The following is a 22,348-nucleotide window of genomic DNA, read 5'->3' as shown; positions in this document are numbered from 1 at the left end:
CTGACCACATCCTGATACCATATCCAGTGAGGTTTGTGTTGCTGACAAGCTGGAGAATGTGAACACCTGTAGGTGTTAGGCGTTTAAGCCTAAATCAGTTTTGAAGTAAAAAAGAAAGGGTGAGCATCTAGGTCAGATTTCAGTTACTTGTCAGCTAAATGTGTGCACTGGGCCATTAAAAATTTGGCCAGGCATATCTTGACAGTTCAGCCTTCCATTTACTCTTAGAAAATAGCTATAACTTGAAAACATTTAAGTTAAAAGCCACTTTATTGTGTAGTTTATATATTTTAGAGGTCAACGCAAGTCAAGAAAATGTTTCAACTATTAGCTGAAACTGCTATTGCCTGTTATTATTTTCATTCAAAAAAATCAAAATACAGAAGACAAAAAACTTTAAATAAGGAAAAATGTATCTGCGTGACTGTGGAATACATATTAAAAATGAAGTATTTGTTTCACCTTGCTTAAATTGGACATACCTAACCCTCACTAGCTGTGATAATCTTCATCAGGAGACTATATGCAACTACCAATATTATCACAAGATTTACCTCAGGGTTTTTTTTTCCTTTAAAAAAATAAGCACAGTAGAAGAAAAGGCTATTTCAAAAAAGCAAGAGTAAGACAGCAATAAAAAACTACTCCAGCAAAGCAAAGAACATATAATAAAAGGCTTAGAAGTAAAATATTGTTTTCAGCTGGTGTCTAAATTTTAGAAGAGTAGTTGGTTTTGTCCCTGAGGGGCATTCCACAACTAGGGTGCCATCACCAAGGAGGCCTATCAGTGGTTGTACGTCTCTCACTTCAGACGGTGTGGTCATGCAGAGCAGGACAAGGATTTCAAAGATCTGACAAAGATTTCAAAGATCGAGCAGGCAGTCCTTCAGATACCTTCATTCAATATAGAACTTTTAGGTCAGAATTGGCACTGGAAACCAATTGGAAGCCACTGAATATTTAACACTGTTCTGTAGTAATTCATGTTAGAAATCTGGCCACCATATTCTGAACCAACTGCAGTCTTCAAGGGCAGTCCCCATGTGTAATTCAAGTCTGAATGTTACCTGGGCGTAGATTACTGTGGCTAGGCTCTCTTAGTTTAGGAGGGGCTGCAGTTGGTCCACCAGCCCTAGCTAGTAAAAGGTGCTTCGTGGTGAATTGGAGTGGGGAGTGCATCCCTATTGGTTCTCTAGGGACTTTCAGGAGTTTTCAGTACTTTTGCCCATGATATCCTTCTGAACTGCCTGGCATAGTTGGGCTTTGGGGCACTGGCACTGTGAGGTTCTACCCTGTCCCATGTGTTATCTCTACCTATAAAGCGGAAGGTATGTGTGTGGGATGTATGTCCAGAAATGTTTACCCACTTCCAGATGAGTTAGAAACTTGAAATTTGGCACATTGATAAGTCTGGATATACAATGTACCAGAAAAAGCTAAGAACATGAAATTTTGAGTTTTAAGTATTTTTTAAAGAATTTAATAAAAAAAAACTAGGCTTACGCCTACAATTCCCAGCATGCCTTGGGGGAAACTTCCAGCATGACTTGGGCAGGAGGCCAGACTTACCAGCCTTTGGAGGCCATTGTGAGTGCATGAACGTGTGGCTGCTGTGTGCCTTTCATAACTCAAACTCCTAAGGTCAGTCTTGAGTAGTCAACCCAATTCCACATAAAAGGAAACAACCCACATAAATGGGCTCTGTCCATTTGCAGTGCCTCCTCCCACCTGGCATGTGTGGTTTTAAAATTATAACTAGATGCAATAGTGTGACTTTGAGAGGCCAAACTCTGGACATGTTCAAAGTCACCTGATATTGCTGTTTTCTTAGAATCTGGGAGAAGTGCATGCGTGGCGTTTGCTCTTAAGAGGAAGGGAGGAAAGGGGGCACTTTGCACATGCCCAGAAACATTCCCAACAAAGGGAGCAAGTGCTCTGGCTGGCCACGGCACTTCAGTACAGGCTTCTGATGCAGCACTTGGTGGGTGAGAAGCGTAAGCTGAGGCAGTCCCAGCAAGACTTAACCAGGACTGGGCACAGCCGCTTATTGCCCCTCCTCAGCGATGCTACTCCTTGATGCTCTATCAAGGAGCAGCATAGGCAAGGAGAGGAGGGAAGTGCCTCTCAGAGGACACGGGCACCTGTTGGCTGCCAAAGGCCTGCTGGGAGGTGTAGTACTGCCATGTAGAATGACTGGTTTTAAATAAAGTATGGGTTAACAAACTAGGTCACAATCTCTCAATCCTAACTCAGCTCCCACTTCCCTGACCTCTCACTAACTGTCTTAGTTCTCCTTCTCCAACTGCCACTAGCCCCACCCACCATTCCATTCTAGACTCAGCTATCAGTCATTCCTCCATTCACTCGCTAGGCACCATCAGGAGCAGTAGGGGAGGAGGGCGCAACTCTGGAGCTGTCGCCAACTGAGCTAATGTCTGTCAGTCAGCTGGCTCCCTCACGGCCTATCTATGGGCACTGATTGCACAGCGCAGCGTAGACTGGCTCAGCCATATTTCACTTCCTGTGAGTCATAGAATCATAGAATAGTAGAGTTGGAAGGGGCCTATAAGGCCATTAGAGTCCAACCCCCTGCTCAATGCAGGAATCCACCCTAAAGCATCCCTGACAGATGGCTGTCCAGCTGCTTCTTGAAGGCCTCTAGTGTGGGAGAGCCCACAACCTCCCTAGGTAACTGGTTCCATTGTCGTACTGCTCTAACAGTCAGGAAGTTTTTTCTGATGTCCAGCGAGAATCTGGCTTCCTTTAACTTGAGCCCGTTATTCCATGTCCTGCACTCTGAGATGATTGAGAACAGATCCTGGTCCTCCTCTGCGTGACAACCTTTTAAGTACTTGAAGAGTGCTATCGCAGTGGCAGGATTCCCATTGGGCAAGTCAAGCACTGCAGCGAAAGGCACGCCAGGAGTTATAGTTTTAGTTTTCTGTGGGGACAAGGAAAATCATGGCAGCAGTGAAATTTATCGTGAAGTCATTTCCCATAAGAAGCCACCAATACTATCTCAGGATTTTCAGGCAGCAATCTTGTAAATCCCATTGAATTTAATCATTTTAAATTTATTTATTATATTTTTATACCAGCCAATAGCCAAACTCTCTGGGTGGTTCACAATAATTACAACCATAAAATATAAGATAATAAAATACTGACAATGAATACCATATAAATGTTTAAGGGTTTAAAACTACAATAGAAACATAATAAGCACACAGAAGCTAGCAGCAGTGCAAAAAATTGAAATGCAATACTAGATAACGGGACCTCCTTTGAGTAAACATGCACAGGATTGGGCTGTAAGACTTCTTTCTGTAATTGTTTTTTTTTTAACTTTACAGATTTTCTTGTCCAGTCCAATGTGTGAAGGTGAGGATAGGTGGAAACTCACTTTAATTGGATATTACACAAATAGAAAATATGATTTCAAGGCAGCATGTGGCACATTCTAAGGAAGGGGTTTCTTTGCATTTGGGGGATGAGAGAGCATTCTACTTCATTCAAATTCACATTTATCAATATTTGGAGGGTTATAGCTCCTTCTAACTGAAGGCTTTGTCTTAGCGAAATTTTAAGCATGTTCGTCCTGAAGTAAGTCGAACTTCGTACAATGGGGTTTAGTTCCGAGTAAGTGGAAATAGGATTCCAGCCCTTGAATTCCAGCTTTTATTCAACCTTGAGTCACTATATCATATGGGATTCCTAATGTTCACTTTGACAGGCTTATCTAGGTCAAGAACAGATTCTTGTGACACAGCAAAAGGAAATACATCCTGGCCTTCGTCAGTGGTCTAATTCCCTGACATAGATAGCATTGCATGTTTACGCTGTCCCACATTAGAGTCTTCATTTAAAAAGAGCATGTGCACGTTTCTAATTTGGGGATATAACTCTACTTGCTCTATTTTATACCACTTACAGTCTTCCGGTGTTTCTCTTCTTACACCATTTTTAGGAGGTGTTTTCTGGTCTTCCTAATTTGAATAGGCACCAAATCTGTCTGGCTTAGTAGTTCATTGACTTGCATCTGCCACTCTAAAGTACACACACATCCCCTTAAAAAGCACAGTCTGTAGTCTTACACTCTGTAGTCTTACATTTGTTGACTGTATTGGGTTTTTCAAAGATCAGCATGAAGAGTTCTGATTAAATGTTTGCTTCAGCATTTTAAAGGCTTCTTCTGTCCCTGTTGCCTAAGGTCATACATTACGATTACTTTGTAAATATCAGATTGTGCAGAATTGGCCGTGCATACCATGCAGAGTGCAAACACATATTAAAAGTAGTAAAATAGCTTATCTTCCACTTATCAAGTTTATTTTTCATGCCAGAAAAGCTGTTTTAATACAAGAGCAGCTGCTACTTTGTAAATATTTTAATGGCTCACGTTAAGTAGAGCTGTCAATGCTGCAAACAACATTATGAGACCACTTTCATTCTTCCATGCCGTCACATGCCTTTGAAATGCATTTCATCCTAGAAAGTGCTGTAGAGATTTGAGGAAAGAAATTGTTCCTGATTTGTGGGCACAGTGCCATACAGAGTACGTGTATTTGCATCATTATGTACTAACCCAAATAGGGCAGGTCTAAGTCTTGATGGAATGCCCTGCAGGCCAAATTGTATGAACATTCATGATGTGTTTCTTGTGGAAAGAGCTGGCTGGTTCTTCCAGCCAACTATCATCAAATTAAGGGAGAAAGGTTGTATGCTTCCATTCTCAATGTACACTGCTGCATTCAGATTGTCTACCGCATGAAATGCCATCTCAATTTCTTTGTCTTAACAATTACAAATTTTACAGTCTTAACTTGGAATTTTTTAATTTATTTTTTTAAAGTGACAAACCATTTCCATTTTAGGAACCACTTCTAGGTTGAAGTTGTTCTGGTTAGATTTTCCAAATTTGAGGCAGTTCTAGATTAGCCCAAAGCAAAAAAAGAACCAATTTTATGACGTATGTAATTAAGATATGACACTGTTCCACAACTGTAATTATGATTTTATTTTTATTTTCCCTACAGCTTGGAAGCCTCTTGTTGACAAATCTTGGGGCAGCTCTCCTGTTTATGCCTTATTAGCCTGTTAGTGTTTGATTCCATGCCGGTAGTTCATTCTGCTTTGATGTGATTTATATATTTTATTTTATTTTACAGTTTTATCTTGTAAGCCACTCTGGGAGCTCCAGCAAAAAGCAGCCAAAAATATTTTAAATATATATTAAGTTGTTTGCTGCATGAATGAAATACAGGTGTAATACCCGTGTGCATGCAGCAAACATGTAGAGTGTGGCCTGCAGCTACTTCAGCCATGTACATGCAACTAGGAATCCTGAGTGCGCACATGACCTTATAGGAGGGTATGAATAGTGATAAGGCTTACACATCAACATTTTCCAAAATTAAATATTGCTGGGAGAAATACTGAGGGCACATTAGAGGAAATAAGTTTAACAAGATCTGATCAATCAGATTCTTGCTATGTCCCTTTGACAACTTTACACTGTATAAAACTCCCTATGAACTTATTGTTCACCTATTCAAGTAGTCAGTCTTCTTCCATCATCTTAACAACTGTAATTCATGTTATCTCTAAAATCAATAACTCAAGAAGGTGATACTACAGGGTTAAAACATATTCTTAAGAGGGTGCATAGAAAGTGTTGGACTCCTTTTAAACTAGAAAGACTGAGAAAAAGAAGAAATGAGAGTTTTCTGAATACTGAAACAATGAGAAATTATGTAAAATATGGGCGTGGTATAAGACAGCACTATTTTTTTGTAGAAACATAATTATTACATATTAGGCTTGTGTCAACATAATTAAACTGCGGTTTGCCACAAACAAGTATTAGAAGTTACGCACAAGGAGAAGAGGAGGTTGCATGTGACCCTAAAGCTCTCAGGACTTACTTCTGTAACCATGATTTGGTCTCACCTTTGGCTCCAAAAAGTTCTCTTTTGCAAATTATGTTCACTTATGAAGTATGATCTGTTTAGGGGGGAAAATGAAGTTTCCCGGCAGGAGTCAGTAAAGAAATCTGAAGAGGCTATGCTCTTTATCTTTAGTGGCAGGGAACAGTAGTGGAGACAGAATGCATGTGTGAGTCTCCTGACTTGGCATGTGTGAGTCTCCTGACTTGGCTAGAAGTGCCCATCATAGACTCTGGCATCACAGATGAATATAGCCAGCCGGTGAGCCAGCAGTCCTTGGCAGCCCCCCACCCCGCCCCCCACCCTCACTCAACATTGCAGAACATCACGAGCTCCTCCTAAAATTGCCCTGTAACTTCCCCTGTGGTCTCTTTTGGATCAGTGGCATTAGAACCAATACCTTTACATGGGGATCCAGTGAATGTGTTTGTCATGACAAATTTATCATAGGGTTGAGGGGTGGAATAATATAGCTGTGAAGAACCAAAAGAAGGATGTGCCCACAAGGGCAAGCTTTGCTTACAGCCAGAGCTTTGTCTCCTGATTTTGGTGTAACAGTTCCCACAGCTAACATGATGAGTTACTGCATGCTTTAAAAGAAGCTCATTTCTTTGACCAGGGGAACTCCTGCAGTGAAAACAAAACATTATGGTTTGGCATGTAGCTGTGCCCTACAGGCTTGCGTTTCTTCTTTAGTTCCTGGACGGCATTTCCTTTGAGAAATCCAACATTGTTTTGGAAAACAAGCCCAGGTGAAAGGCAGCATGTTACAAAAGTGGTATAGATATAAATTATTCAAGTTTTATCCAGATAGCTGTTGGCTTTTCCTCTTTCTTGCTGCCATCCGATAAAAACATGTAGTTTATAAATAAACAGATTAAAAATATATTACAAATCCAGTTTACTTATTTGTAATGAGATGAGTAAGCAGTACTAAAGACTGCGAGTGGGATCAAGGTCACATGCACATGGATTGACATTCTTGAGATGTTCCGTATCGCTGTTCTTCCAAATATGTAGTTCTCTAAAACCAATAGCAGAAAGACATTATTTTTTTCAATTCTATACCGCTCAATAGCCGAAGCTTTGGGGGCAGTTCACAAACACATGATACAAGACTTAGGCTTTACTCACTTACCTGTGTAAAATGTACTGTCAGGTACTGGGCCTGTTCAGAGGACACTACGGGCTCTGTGGTTAGTGTAACTGTGGTTCTCTGGGGTTAACATTAATCACAAGCCATACTTTCGCACACAACACTTTAAGCCACAGTTAGAAAAGCTAACCCTGCTGCATATGGTCCGACTGGGGTTAGTGAGTGAGCAGGGTTTAGCAAAACACATCACACAAGACACCTTAAACCCTGCTGTTTAACCAAAAGCCATAGTAGAGTTTAAGGTGTCTAAACCATGTATCTGATATCTTATGTAACAAAAAAAAAATGATAGAAGTTGAACAATCACAAAATGTTGTCGCTCTCTTCCACTCTGTGTGAGCCTTCAGAGACACCATTAGGATTGAATTTTGGGACTTAAGTCTAGGGGGGCGTGAGCTATGGCCCTGCCAAAACAGTTTTAAGGCCAGCTGCCCTATTTACAACTGCATGGGCAGTCTGGGATTGATAGAGGAGATGTATGTAGGTATAAACAAGCAAATGACAAAAGACAGTGCAGTGAACTAGTTCTACCACTAGATGATTGATGGTTTGGGGCTTTCCCTGTTTTGACTTCCCCTTCCCCGTGTTTTACAACTCAGTCTCTTTTCCAGAAAGATTGCTTTATGCTGTATCTCAAGACAGCCTAGAAAAAGGCAAACACCCCAAGGCAAGAAACAAACTTCATTAGTGGGGTGGGTGTGGAAAAAAAACCAGGTTGTGGGAGCACAAACAAAGAGACAACTGCAAGGCGAGAATTGAAGCTGCCAGAACAAGAGATAAAGAACAGCAGAAGAAAAAACAGAGGGAGGAAAAGGAAAGGTACATGAGAAGGAAAAGAAGGATGAATATGGGCTGCTTATATGTATACAAGTTATATCTAGCATATTTACATGCCTTTCAATCTGGCTTCAGTCCCAGTTATGGCACAAGATTGTTTTGGTCTTTCTTGGTGGACGATCTACACTGGGACCTGGACAGGGGATTGTGTCCTTGTTAGTTCTGCTGGACCTTTTCACAGCTTTTGATACCATCAACCATGATATCCATCTGAGATGGGACTACGGAGCACTGCTATATGGAGTTTCCAGTAAATGTGTGTACACACGTACGCACATGCGCAATTTCAGAAGGTGGTGCTAAGGGATTCCTGTTTAACACCTTGGCCATTGGACTCTGGTATCTCTCAGGGTTCCATCTTAACCCCCTTGCTATTTAACATATACATGAAAATGGCCAACTGCGGCCATTCCTAGAGCTGTCTGATCTGGCCATAATCGTGCCTGCCTTGATTTCATCCCGTTTGCTCTACTGTAACACATTCTATTTGGGACTGCATTTGAAAATTATTCAGAAACTTCAGCTGGTCCAGACTCTTGACTAGGACTGGTTACAAAATTATGTGACTCTCTTGTTACAACAATTTTACTGACTTCTGGTCTGTTTCTGAACTCAATTTAAAATGTGTGTTATGACTTATAAATCCCCATATGGCTTGTTGGAAAGACTGCCTTCTTCCATACAAGCTTGTCTCAGTTTTATGTTCATCCTGGAAGGGCCTTCTCTGGGTACCACAGCTTCAGAGGTGATGGGAAAGAGACGGCCTTCTCAGTGGGCGTTCCCTGGCTCCTGCTGTCCTGCAAAGATGTTTTTATTGAAGCAGGCCTTTGGCACATAAACTGGTCTGTTAGGGTTTTATTCTATTGGTGTTGTGCTTTTTAACTATGTTTTTAATGTATTTGTTTTATTGTTTTAACCTAATTTTTATTTTAAATGTTTTAGTTCCTATGATTGTTAGCTGCCTTGAGCACCATTTCCTGGATGGAAAGGCAGGGCACAAATCCAATCAAATTAATAAATCTTGTTATGGGAAAGTGGTAGGTAGGCCAAGCCTAACTATGCCTGTCCTGTCCAAGGGTAAGTCACATATTCCCTTGCAATCAATAGGATGTAAACCCCAATCCTATGCATGCTTACTCAGAAGTAAGTCTAAGTATAGTCAATAGGATTTACTACCTAGTGAGTTTAGAATTACAGCCATAACACTCAACTATTCATTAAAAACCTATTGCTTTCAATCGGAGTTCTCCCTCCTACGGGTACTCTGAACTCATTACATAAATTACTAGCTACTGATCATCTTCTATCTGGCAATTTGCCCATAGTTATTTTAATGTAGAAAATCTTACTGATAAGTAGTATCTAGTGATTCCAAATTATATGCTTCTGTTCAGATCAGCATGTTAACAGACTGCAGAGTACAGGTGAATAGGAAAGTTGTTATAGTAGAAACCACTTTAAAGGCACTAGTCCTATGAAATAATTACTCTGAAAGACAGTTACTATCTCCAATAAAACTTATTCTTTGCGACCATAGTAAACTTTATACATTATTTCTGTTTTGTTTTTTAAACCCTCAGAGATTCCAGGACATATAGATGGAGAAGACGTCTTAAGTGAAACGTTTGTGGACCAGACTATGTTGCCACAAGAGAAACAGAAAATCCAAGGCAGTCTCCCATCTTCCAGCAAAAATGTTCCACGTTTCTCACACATGACATGCAACAGCTCTACTAGGTAAGGTGCTCAAAGCAAAAACATCTCGAGAAGAATATGGCATATTAATTGTTACTGTCATCTAATGTATTACACACTAAGGGTGCTTCCAGGCGAGCCTTTTATTCTGCAATTACCTTGCTTCAACACTGAATTTTATTGGGAGTCCAGATGACGTCATCTTCATTTATAACCCTGCCATGTTTCCTCCTCCACTGAGAATGAAAAGATGGAATACGTGTACAGTGCTTCTTATTGGTAGCTCTAGATGCCCTCTATTTGGAAGTAACCTAAATAAAACTTTTATCTCAGCAGTTAAATATACATTGGCTTCAAAATGTATACTGTAGCATAGATGTAATTCTCTGAAGGTAGACTCTTGTAGTATTAGAAATACTGTAGGTGATGCTTAGTGTCTGTCACTAAACATAAGAATTCTGGTTTAGCACTTCGAAACTGAGGTCTAATTCTTGGTTTTATTTCTTCAGAAACCATAGATGCCCCGTGTAGACAGCACAAGAAATTGTGCTTTAAGAAACTAAGCCAAACATGCAAGTAAAGGAACTAGCAAGGAAACACACATGCACATGGTTTGATCTCAGGCTGATAAACTTGGTTTATTGGATCCTGATGATTATATCTGAACTGGCCCAGCTTGACACTCTTATCTTTATATTATTTGGGAATCAACTCTTGTTGATTTCATTGAAATTTAATTGCAAGTAAGCTGCCCGCGCATCAATTTAAGGCTGTGATCTAAACACGCATATTTCCCTCAAATGCAGTGGAAACGTATGTGAATTTTGCATGTTTTTGTGGTTTTTAATTTTTGTATATTGTTTTTAAATGTTTTATCTTATGTGAACTGCCCAGGGAGCTTCGGCTATGGGGCGGTTTATAAATGCAATAAATAAATAAATAAATAAATAAATAAATAAATAAATATAAATTAACTCCAATGACTTGGGTATTAGTTTCTTTGAGCCCTGTCAAGAAGAATTAAACAATATTCTGTGCAACCATTTTACACAATAATCCAAACTCCAGTTGACATATTTTAGCACTTTTCACTTGCAGTTCTACTAGAGCAGTCAGAGTTCTTCAACTTTAGTTTTACTTACTGCCTCACTGTCTTGAGTGCTGCAACAGATCAGCTAAGGTGGGTCATCACAAATTGTTAATCCTCCTAACTGAACCTCTTTGCAATCACTGGAGCTGCATAAACTGCTTTCCTCTCCAAGGCTGAGATTAGCGCTTGCTGAGCTGGAGAACATAAAGAGAGCTTCCAACCCTCACTAACATCTCCTTCGTACCACTAAAGTCCAAATGAACGCTGCTAAACCTAAAATAAGGCAAATCCCCGGCTTTCCCCTCCTCTCTAGCAACCAAATACAAAGAAGAAAGTTTCCAGCCCTTACTAGTAATTCTTTGGAATTGTAGAAGTCACATGAACCACCTAATGTTAGTTTAAAAGGAACTCCCTGTCATATTTTCAGATTCACACAGAAAATAATTGACTCCTGCTAGAGGCCATGAAGCTGAGAAACTGCATATTCACTGATGAAAAACATTGCAAGTGAACATAATATGCTAATTCCTAGGAAACAATTGTAATATATTCTCACAGTGCCAAACTAGATTAATATGTCTTCCTTTCTGATCCTACAAAGTTTTCTGAAGAGAAAAGGTACTCTGAAAATGTAGTCAGGAGAGCCAATATTTTAGTTATATTCTCAAGATGAATCACCCACTCACTAGCTGTGGCTGTCTTCTTAAATATATTTAGGCTAAGTGTTTTATAAACCACTAGTAAGCCATGTGATTCTTAAGATCCTTGTTCTCCTAATAAAAGTCTTTATCTTCCTCTACATTTCTACACCTATAAAGTGAGGATAAATACATATTTTACTAGGAACATTTAAATTATTAGTTAAGGAGGTCCTCAATACGAGATAATGTCTAAAGTTTCCTTACTTCAAGGAAAGGGCTCAGCAGCATTGTAATGAACTTTGCAATCTTTTACAGTTCCAAATCCGGTACTGATTTGCTATTTTACTAAAACTGCATCATTAACATTACTGTACCAATTTATTTCCCACCTTTTCAGTGCCATTTTATCTCCTGTTTGTATCAGTTCCCAGTTTTAATTTGCTTCTGTCTTCTTAGTCATTAGAATACCAAAACCCTGTTGATAAGAATTTTATAGATATGCAGTGTCATTTGGGATTTCTTACCAACTACAGTGAGAAGTTTTTCTCTTCTTTAGCCAAAACTGGACAGAACTCATTTAAAGCATTTGACTCTGTGTGTGCGTGTGCGTGTTGTTTGCTTTGCCAAACCGTTTACTTCAGCATCATTAATGCCATTTTTGTAAGGTTTAAGTATACTTACCAACAGTTCATTAGTTTTATTCATATGGATGCGTTCTGTTTGTAATAGTAAGGCGCTCTATATGTGTGTGGCCCTACTTAAAGAACCTTATCTGCATTATATTGATGAAGTGACCACTTTGGGAAGTTCAGAATGAACAATGCATTGTTTCTGTCAATTATTATTTTTTGATCTGCTAGTTAGCTCTTTTTTTCTTCAAGACGTTTCAGCCAGCAGCAATGCCAGCATGCAAATGATAATAAAGGTGTGCCAGAAAGAGTGTACTATAAAAGATAATATGTGTCAAAACATTCTAATCAGCCCGCCTTTTGATTCACAGAAGGTTGAACAAACTGGTTTACCTGGATAGCATTTGTGCACTTTAAGTTGCTGATGGTCTTAGAGTGGATCAATTTTCTTCTTTAATCTATTTTTTTTTAAGGTCTATATTTAGTGATCTCATTTTGGGACAAAATTGATAAATGAAAGATGGCAGCATCTTCTGTAGACTCAGAACCGGAATGCATCTCAAAACCACAATATTAAAAAGGCAAGAATTATCATCCCAATCTCCCATAATATGTCTTGCATTGTTGCAAGTTTCTGCAATATGATGCTTGCTTATAAAGGCATTCCACAGGAAAAATCAGGCAAAAAGAGGGGATTGTGATTACCCACACACAGTCTGAGCATTGCTTATCTCTGAGATCCATATTGTCCCTTGCCATTCTGATATATATATTTTTGACATAGGATGCCCATATAGTTCAATGTATTTCATTCATTACTGGAGTTTAATTTGTACATTTAATGTTATTTATTTTACACAGCACAGCTTTTGCATCAACCTATATATTAATTGCAAACTAAATTATTTAAATGTTTCTCTCTCCTCAAACAAGTAGCCTTTGTCACATATTTGTAATGTTACACTGGGAAGTTTTCATCATTCTTTTTTAATGAAGGGTAATAATCAAGGCATCTGGCAAATGTTCTACTGAACATTTCAGTGTTCTACTCAGAGCATTATACACTAGCACAAACTGTCACCCAGATATAAAAACCTAACCATTATTTTCACACTAATCCAAGTTGACCAAGCCCAGACAGACCTTATTACTCATCTCGCAGTCTTTTTATTCATATTAAACCTGGCACTGTGAGAGAACATGTGGCATAAGTGCTCTGGACCTATTTCTGCATCTTAGATAGAAATAAATGAAGTACTTTGAGTACTTCTGCTGCGTGGAGCTCTTAGGTAGATTTATATGTATTAGATAAAAATGGCTAAGTTGCTTTTATCCCTTTCTGGGCTTTTCATGTTTGTTGACTTTAATAAAACTAGAAGCAACATCTTCTTCTAAGCCTTTTGGATATATACAAAATCCTCCCAAGCACTGGCCAATTTTAAAGAAATGTCCAAAGAGGATGGACAGTTTTAAGCTCTCTTAAAAACATAAAAATAGAAGGGTTACAGCAATTTGGCAGCCAAAAAAGCAATTTGCAGGTCACCATGGAATCCGCAGCTATGTGTAGGAAAGCTGATCAAGAGACTATGGAAAAGATAATGGAACTGGAGGGCAAAAGGATCTCTCCATTTTGAAACTCACCTAATCTGGTCTCCAATGAAGTTCCTTAGTTTCTTTTCCTGAGCCAATAAAGCTTAGTGGGATGAGGTGGTTGCATTATTGTAGCTTTAGCATGGCTCAGAGAAAGCTGAAGAGCTGCAAGGTTGCTATAGATTCACAGCTGCTTACATAACCTCCGTTCAGTTCAATATATTTGTTTCGGCTGTTGGTCGTAAAAAACATAAAACCAACGGAACAACAACCAATAATATAATAAGACCAAACAGTTAGCAGAATAGCCTTCATGGTACTGAGACTAAAAAACAACCACACTTACTCAAAAATTATATTGTCAGCAAGAAAAGGGGTTGTTTACATTTGGACTGCATCATTTGTATTTTCAAAGGCTAATGCAACATAACACTATACGAGCTAGCAGATTAGTGTGCAATTACATTACAGCAGTCACATTCCCAGGCTTATCAGTTACTTGCTCTAAATGAAAAAGTGTTTGTTTGTTACATTTATATTTCACCTTTCCTCGAAGGAGCCCAAGGCGGCACGATCCTCCTGTTCTCCCATTTTATCCTCATAACAACACTGTGAGCTACGTGAGACTGGTCCAAAGTCACCTAGTGTGCTTCATGGACAAGTAGGGACTAGAAATCAGGTCTCCTCAGCCCCAGTCCAACACTAACCATATACCACACTGTCTCCTTGATAGTTACAGACTTAGAAAATGATATAGTAATCCAGTTCGCCCATCATGATAAGCCATGCTGGGGGAATAAGCCACAGTGGGTTGGTTGTTCACTCGCCAACCCATGTTACTCCCAACAGATGATCAGACATCCGGCAGCTCGGCGTGGCTTGTTTCCCCCTTAGGCATAGTATAGTTTTGCAAATTAGTAGATGTTTTCCTACCAGGGTAAGATGGATAAACTGGACTACCCAAGATGCCTTATAAGATTTGGGAGTGTTCACACAACACATTAACCCACCGTGGGTTATTGTGTTGTCTGAATACAGCTTGTTTTCTGCAGCGTGAGTTATTGTATTGTCTGAATGAAGTGCGTTTTCTGCAGGGTGACTTGTTAACCATACAGAGTGGTTTATTTTTCTCAAACAAGCCACCTTGAGAGCGCATGGCTTGTTGTTGGGCTGTTCACAATGGTTAACAAGCCACACTGCATGGTTAACGAGCAACCCTGTGGAAAATGCACTGTATTTAGACAACTCACCCTGCTGAAAAAGTGCTACATTCAAACAACATGATAACACCTGCATAAAGAGTGCTTTTACACTCTATAATGTGACTATTTTTCATGTAATACTCTTACCCATATTTTAAAATCCACTTTTTCTAGGGCGGCAGACAAAACGGAAAGTCAATTTGTAGCAGAAATTTACACTGCACCACAGATGGATAAACCTGCCTCTTGGTGTCAGACAGGTAAGTGTACTGTCAAATGAGTGTGTTGAAAACTGGTGAGCTTCAGATGTCTGGAAAGAGTTTTGAGTTCAGAAAGAATAAATCACTTCAAGGGATTCATAGTAAACTTGCAGAGTACACATCTGTAACAATGAGATAGCATCACCTAACCAACCAACTAGAAGCAGTGAGAAACAAAAGAAACTCTGGGTTCTAGGGCAAAAAACATTGTTTGTGCCTTAACTCCTCAGCACCATGAGTGAATTGGTGAGTCATGAATTAAACATGCTACTACATACAGGTAGGATCTTGAACTGCTACACTTCCGTTTAACTCCATTGACTTTGCCAGATCATGCCCAAATGAGCATTATGTGTTTAATGAAGAACAGTCCAACTGCAATAGGCAAAGTTGAACTGCCAGTTGTGCAAGTTATTGCAATACATTGGAGGAGGGATTATTTTTGTACTGTAGTTCAAAGCTCTGCAGTTAATTGTGATTTTTCTGTAGCAAGAAGGCAGCTCAAAGACAAGAGCCTTAAATGGCAACCCTAAGGCTGCAACCCACTTACCTAAGAAGCAAGCCCCACTGAACTCAATGAGGTTGGGTTTTTGAGTAGTTGTGTATGCAAACCTAACACTATAACCTCGTATGTTTAGGATTACCAGTTTTTCAAAGAGCCAAAATAAGCTTAGTTTGATGCAGGTATCACAAAATGTGGTGCTTCTGACAGAGCATAACTAATTGCCACATCTGCACAACCATGTGGTTTCTCTAGTTTCCCACTCAATTGAATTTTCTACGTTAGTGGGAAAAGAACCTGTCAGCCTAGGGGAAGAAGGGAAAATCCTGTAGCTTGACAGCACATTTCAGACCTGCTGCTATTCCCCCCTACATTTTATTTTTTCTCAATACACACGGAAATTAGGATTTCTTGGCAGCTCACTGAGGCACATTCAGAGAAATGGGTAAACACAGCGATAAGGAAGAAACATTGTGTTTACATAAATAAGAGAGCACTATGCCCATTGCGAACTGCCCCAATAATATGCATGGAGTCGGCCTGTGTATATCTATTTTGTAGACATGTAATAATTACATGTATATTACATAAAAATGTTCAATATCTGGATCTTAAAAATAAACTGATTCATTGAATTATTATTTCCATTGTGTTTGTTTTCCTAGTTGTTCAACTAACTTGTCTTATTTTTTTTAGAAACATCTGAGGAAACACATGACGGACAGGTAAAGAGTTTTCCACTTTTTAATTACTTTATAAGTAACACATAACTACTTGAGGAAAAACAGTATCACGTATATGCAAAATAATTATAAGTCTAATTATATATAAAAAAAATCACCCTATTACCTTCTTATCAATACCTTTCAATTTTCTTAAAATATGTAAATTTCCAAGTCCTTTCAACATCCAGAGCATCACAGTTTTAGGAAATATTTTAATTTTTTTTATATTTATTTGTATGCCATCATTACTGTGCATTGTGATTTGCAGAGGAGAATAGGAAAGATCTCTGCCCTGAAGACCTTACAATATAAATTCAACACAGGGGAACAGCAGAAAAAGGGAAGACTCCACTGTTTCAGCTACATGTGCTTAGGCTTGGTTGGAAGCTTGGCCACAGTAGGGAATGGTAACTATACAGTAGAGAAAGGCTCAACTTGTGTATTTTTAATTCCGCAGGCAAACTCAAGTAGTTCACTGAAATATTTTCTACAGCGAGGTAGCGTGTAATTCGGGCTTGCCAAATCATAGTCCTGTACTCTAATTTGATTCCAAGAATATATAAAGTCATAGTAGAGTATCTCTGAGCATGTGCAGAGTGTATGCCCTCTCCTGTGAGCCATTCATGTAATGTGGAATTAGAGTTTTAGCCCAAGAGACCTGCTCCCTGTCTTCTAGTCAGGCTAGAGGCTTTGTAACTCTCACCTTAGAAATTGTGCACAGTCCATATATGGAAATGTTAATTGGTTTCTGTTTTATAATTATGTAGATGTGTAGAATAGAAGAGAGCTTTGCTGCATGGAAGAGTATAGGAAAACACTTTGCATTGTGCAAAGAAAAACAACTCCTGAGGGTTTGTTACTAAATGCCACCTCACTACTTTAATAATCCATAGTTTTTACTCTTATTTACATCAGTCTGATACAGAGAAAGGGCAGGTAGCAATGCTAAAAATAGAGTAAAGGTACAAAAGTATTAGCTTGAAATGCAGGTTTTATACAACAGTGTGCTCAATTTTTTCCGTCTCACTGTTAGGACAAATATACCATGAGATGGAGCTGCTGGTCTTTAAGACTGATCTACTCTGACGTGTGAAAGTTTAAAAGAAATCCTTGTGAATTCCATTTGAACTTGCCAGTACACAAATAACCCTGAAGCAGCCTTAACTTGCATGCTTCTTTTTACTGAAATTATTAGAACATATGTTGAATATTGCAGTGAGGCAAGTTTCCTTTTGTTTCAAGTTCCACATCTAGTTTTCTCTACCTCATGAAGATTGAAGCATTTGTGGATAGTTACAAAACGAAGAAGTGCCTCATTGCAGAGAAACATGTTCTTTAGCAAAAACATTTATATTGTAGGCATGCTATCATGTATAACAAGAGATTATATTTTCAGAAATGGCCATCTCAGAAAAGAAAAGCTTAGCTTTTTAGAGTTTTGCTGAAGACAGAGTGCAAAGCTATTGCCACTTGAGCAAGAAGTCTAACAAATGCAATCAAGAATTTTAAGATGCAAAGATTAGCCGCTTTGAATTAACACTTGTAAAAGTTTGTTTCGAATTTGTTTAGAAAAATTATATACATATTCAAATATGTAATGCGTGTTTGACTTGACAAGTGTTTTTTGTTCTCTTTCTGCAGGAAATCAATTTAAACAGCTCTGTCCAAGTAGTGCATTTCGGTCTTGTATAAGACAGAAATGTTAATACTTAAGCCTTGAAAGAGAGAGAAGGTCCTGGGTACACATCACCTTTCAGCTATCTCAGATTCAGTCAGTTATGAAATCATATTCAAGTAGTTCATCAGAAAATGTCAAGCACTTTTAGTCCGTTATTTCTATGGGAGAAAGTTAAGTAAAGGAATTTAAACATGCTCAACTTTGACTGGATCAGTCCATTATTTTTAAACATGGCCCCTTCCTGAAACCCATTTAGACTGCACACAGGGTTTCATCCTTACTGTGTTCCTCTGCACAATCCACAGGAAAGCACCAGAGCAGATCATGTGACCACTAAACACAGAGCTGTTCCACATCAGCATTGCATATTAATGACACTTCAACGGTTCTTCTATTCAGTTTCCACTCATTACACTGGGACTTGGATGGAGCACATCTCACAAGCCCATTTTAAATTCATGGAGGTTACCCAGCAGTACTAGTTAAAGCATTTCTTTAAAAGGCCATAAAATAGTTCTAGGTGCGTCTTTTATGGGCTAATTAATAAGTTTGACCCTAGGCTATATTTTAATTATATTAATCATAATTTTCTAATATATGTATGTATATATATATATATATATATATATATGTATGTATGTATATATATATATATATATATATATATATATATATATACACATACAGAGAGAGAGAGAGAGAGAATATTGTTTTTGCAGTAGCTTTTGACTAAAGCAAACCACCACTAAATGACTACTTGTTTCCTTTTATGATTAGAGTGTAGAAACAGAGTAAGAGACCATCTTTCTCTCTCTCCCCCCCCCCCTCTCTCTCACTCTCACACACACACACATACACACACAGAGCTTTGGAAAAACAGGTCTCAACTGAAACTGAGAGAGTTGGAGTATTACTAAAGTATCTATTGCAGAGCCTTAAGTCCAGGAAGTGTTGCAGGATGTCCAAGAACCAAGGAAGTAACCACACAAGCCAAATGCTGGATTTAATAAAAAGGAGACATGCACAAGGTAGCATTGGATGTGGATCCAAGATTGCTGCCCTTAACCATTTCTCAGGAGGGTAACTTCTATACAGTTTAGCTACATCAGTGTTCCCAGTCCACAAAGCCTCTAATTGCCTTTTAAGGAGGAGGCTCAATTATGCCTTCTTTGCTCATCTATGCCCAAGTTCCCATATGTTAGAGAAGTCCTACATACAGTAGGTTGATCGACTCTACCTTCTCCCCAACCCTTAGGCCATAACCACTGTGTGAGGCCATCCAAGGTGAGGGGATCATCACAGGGACTGCACAAAGAAGTCCTGAAGAAGCAGGGCATCCAAAAATACTGACAGCCCCCTCATTTATCTCTCTACCACTTCAACAAACACAAGTGGAAACGTAATACACGTAATGGCAAGAGCAACAGAATTTTCTATTCCTCCCATTATATGACTGCAGGTTTGAATTTCCACTTAAGGCTCTGCAATATTCCAATAGATAACATCTTCATTTAGCCTTTAACAGTCAAAACAACATTCTAAAGAAAAATGTGCTCAATATTCCACTCTACCCTAATCAATTTGCTTGAATAATAATTATTCTGCCTTTTACAAAATCTAAGCTTCTAAAGAGTTAATGTTTTGCTTTTCCAGGCACTGACAGAAAAGGGACTGAGGAGGATACATACATTGTATTTGTCATAACTGCTTATTTGTGTAGCCATATTATGAAAGGCTTTTCCCCTGCATTGTTTAATACATTTCTCCTGTGTAGTCTGAAGTTATTTATAATATATAAACTTAATCTTGGTTACTCAATTTAAAAATCAAAATTACTTGAAGTTTAGTTATAACCCTGAAGTGTACTTTTGCCAAATAAAGAGATGTAAACTGATTTTTAATATCTTACTTTTAAGAGAGTCCTTGACAAATCTGCATTTAAGATGTTTGTTTGTTCTAGGTTGTCATATTTTTTTTAAAAAAACCTTTTAAAAAGTGTACAACACATGCCTTCTGGATGATGGGTTTAGTAGCAAGAAGGGGGAAATAAAGCATAGAGACTTATCAGTAATAGTCAGATGAATGCATTAAATCCATGTTGAAAAGCTTATGTCCTGAGCAGACAAAGGTAAAATGCATAAGATTCTCAACACTCGATTGTGATGCTGATGTCAGAAATATTAGTAACGCAAGAGCTATGAGACAAAGCCCTCATTAAACATATAGTATCCCTGCATATAGCAGTGTATACAACAAACTGGTTTATATGCTTTCTCACAATTATTTGAGGCGAGCATATGGCTCATAAGATATTACATGTAAATGCACTTTCTGAGGTAACTGCAGTCCAACAACAGATCAAGGGAGCCTTTTGCTTGTTCAACCTAAGGGTGCCGAAATGCGTTACTTAGCCATAGAGCTATTTTGCTGAATTGCAGCCATATTTCTGTCAGTACAAGTGATGGTCTATATGAGGGATTAATCTGACACCAGACAGTGATCCTTAATCCTTCAGTATATCATAATCTATTTACTTTGCATGCTAAGAGGATTTTGGTTTTAAAATATACAGGAAGTGATGCTAGAAATGTACAGAAGATCAGGAATGCAGCTTCCTAAAATCTCAGTTTTTAATAAAATCCCTTTATAGATTTCTTGGAGTTCTGTACTTTCAAAGTATTGAATTGGGATTTAGCTGGAAATGAGCATATGTTTTTTCCCCTTTATACTGCAGGCCTACAACTGTGTTCCTCCTCCTCCCACTACGTAGGGGTGTGGGGGTGGGGGTGTTGGATGTAAGACATGATTTCAGGGTAGAATACATAAAAATGCCAATCCTCGATACAATATTAACATAATAAAATTGAACCCCATCACAATAAAATTGGAGAGACAATAAGCTTGACTGTTCAACTAGCTAAAAACAATATAGTCAATTTAAAATGCCTGGGCAAATAAAAATGTTTTGACCTGGTGCCCCAAAGAATACAATGCCTTAGGAGGGCATTCCAAGTTGGGGTGTCACCACAGAAAAAGTCTTCTTCCTATATGCATAATGTTCCTCTTAATGAACTCAGAAAATGGATTCATCTGAAGATATTATGGGAGCAGCCACTTGTTCAGGTATTTGGGTCCACAGCCATTTAGGGCTTTAAAAGTAAGCACCAGCACCTTGAATTGTGCTCAGAAGTCAATAAGCAGTCAGTGTAATTATTTCAGAATTGGTGTGACATGGCTTTATTTAGATAAGCAAGTCAACATTCTAGCGGCTGAATTATGCTTTAATTGAAGCTTCTGAACCATCTTCAGAGGCAACACCACATATAATGCATTACAGTAATTCAACCTGGAGGTTACAAGAGCATGCCCTGCAGAATGTGTTGGGGCAATAACGTGTTGAGACCGCTCCATGGTTGTCATGGCAGCCAAGAAGTACCAAGCAGGCCTTTCCAAAGTGGCACCTGGGTGGATGTTGAAATCCCTCAGGACAAGTAGTTTCCCCACACCACACCCCAGTCCACCACTGCCAGCTTGGGCAGACAGACTGAGGGGCAGCAAGGTGACTTTACAGCAATGGAATCCTGAACTTGTCTTTGGCCCAACACCACAAACACTGAAAGCCAGCACTCAATCAAACTAATCTCCTGGTGAGGGAGTTGTATTCCTTATAGGTGAAAAAAGACCACCGGCCCAGCCCTCTAGTACATGTTGAGCTAGTGATGACTAACCCTTTTAAGTGGTAAAGCATATCACCTGTGAACCCTTCACTCATAAAACAAGATATAAAAAATGGGATGTTACACTAAATGTAAACCACCATTTAGTCTAGTGTTGAGTAGACTAAAACACAATAATAATATATTTAGTTCTTACCTGCCTCTCCCTTTGGACTGAGGCAGGGAACAACATTAAGTACAACAATACAATATAAATCAAATGCATTAAACTGATTAAAAGAGCATATAGAATCAATACAACATTAAAATAACAATCAGAACATCTTAAAATTCTTAGGTTTAAAATTCATCTGGGTAGGCCTGCCAGAATGGGTTAGACTCTTTCACAGACTCTGACCCAACTGCAAGTATTCCCTGATGGGATCTGAGCTGGCTGTTACCAAGAAAGAGACAGACTAGTTGCTCACCTGTAACTGTAGTTCTTCGAGTGGTCGTCTGTGCATTCAGACATATGGGCTCTGCACAGAGCCTTGCTCAGTACTTCTATAGCTGAGGGGAAAATGTTTTTGGGCAGGAACCCCTCCCTTATCATTGTACTGCACATGTCTAGCATGTTCCTGCCCAACTCCTCAGTTCCTTGAGACCACTATTTGATCTTGAACTCAAGGGTAGGCTCTCCACTGGTGCCAACATCCTCGACATCGAAGTGGGGATGGTGGGC

At 38.9% G+C, this 22,348-nt stretch overlaps 1 protein-coding gene across 1 annotated transcript in view; it reads left to right on the top strand.

Moving 5' to 3' along the window:
- WDPCP (WD repeat containing planar cell polarity effector) overlaps positions 1–18,482 on the top strand; it is a 134,894-nt gene extending 116,412 nt beyond the window's left edge. Inside the window, exons 13-16 of the mRNA XM_063115973.1 lie at positions 9,519–9,675; positions 14,960–15,045; positions 16,244–16,272; positions 17,914–18,482. Of these exons, the coding sequence (XP_062972043.1) occupies positions 9,519–9,675; positions 14,960–15,045; positions 16,244–16,272; positions 17,914–17,964 (323 nt within the window). The 3' untranslated portion in view covers positions 17,965–18,482. The remainder of the gene's footprint in view (positions 1–9,518; positions 9,676–14,959; positions 15,046–16,243; positions 16,273–17,913) is intronic.
- The last annotated feature ends 3,866 nt before the right edge of the window (positions 18,483–22,348 follow it).

Source organism: Elgaria multicarinata, chromosome 2 (assembly GCF_023053635.1).
Source record: "Elgaria multicarinata webbii isolate HBS135686 ecotype San Diego chromosome 2, rElgMul1.1.pri, whole genome shotgun sequence".
Lineage (NCBI taxonomy): Eukaryota > Metazoa > Chordata > Lepidosauria > Squamata > Anguidae > Elgaria > Elgaria multicarinata.
This window is presented reverse-complemented; position numbering and strand designations above follow the sequence as displayed.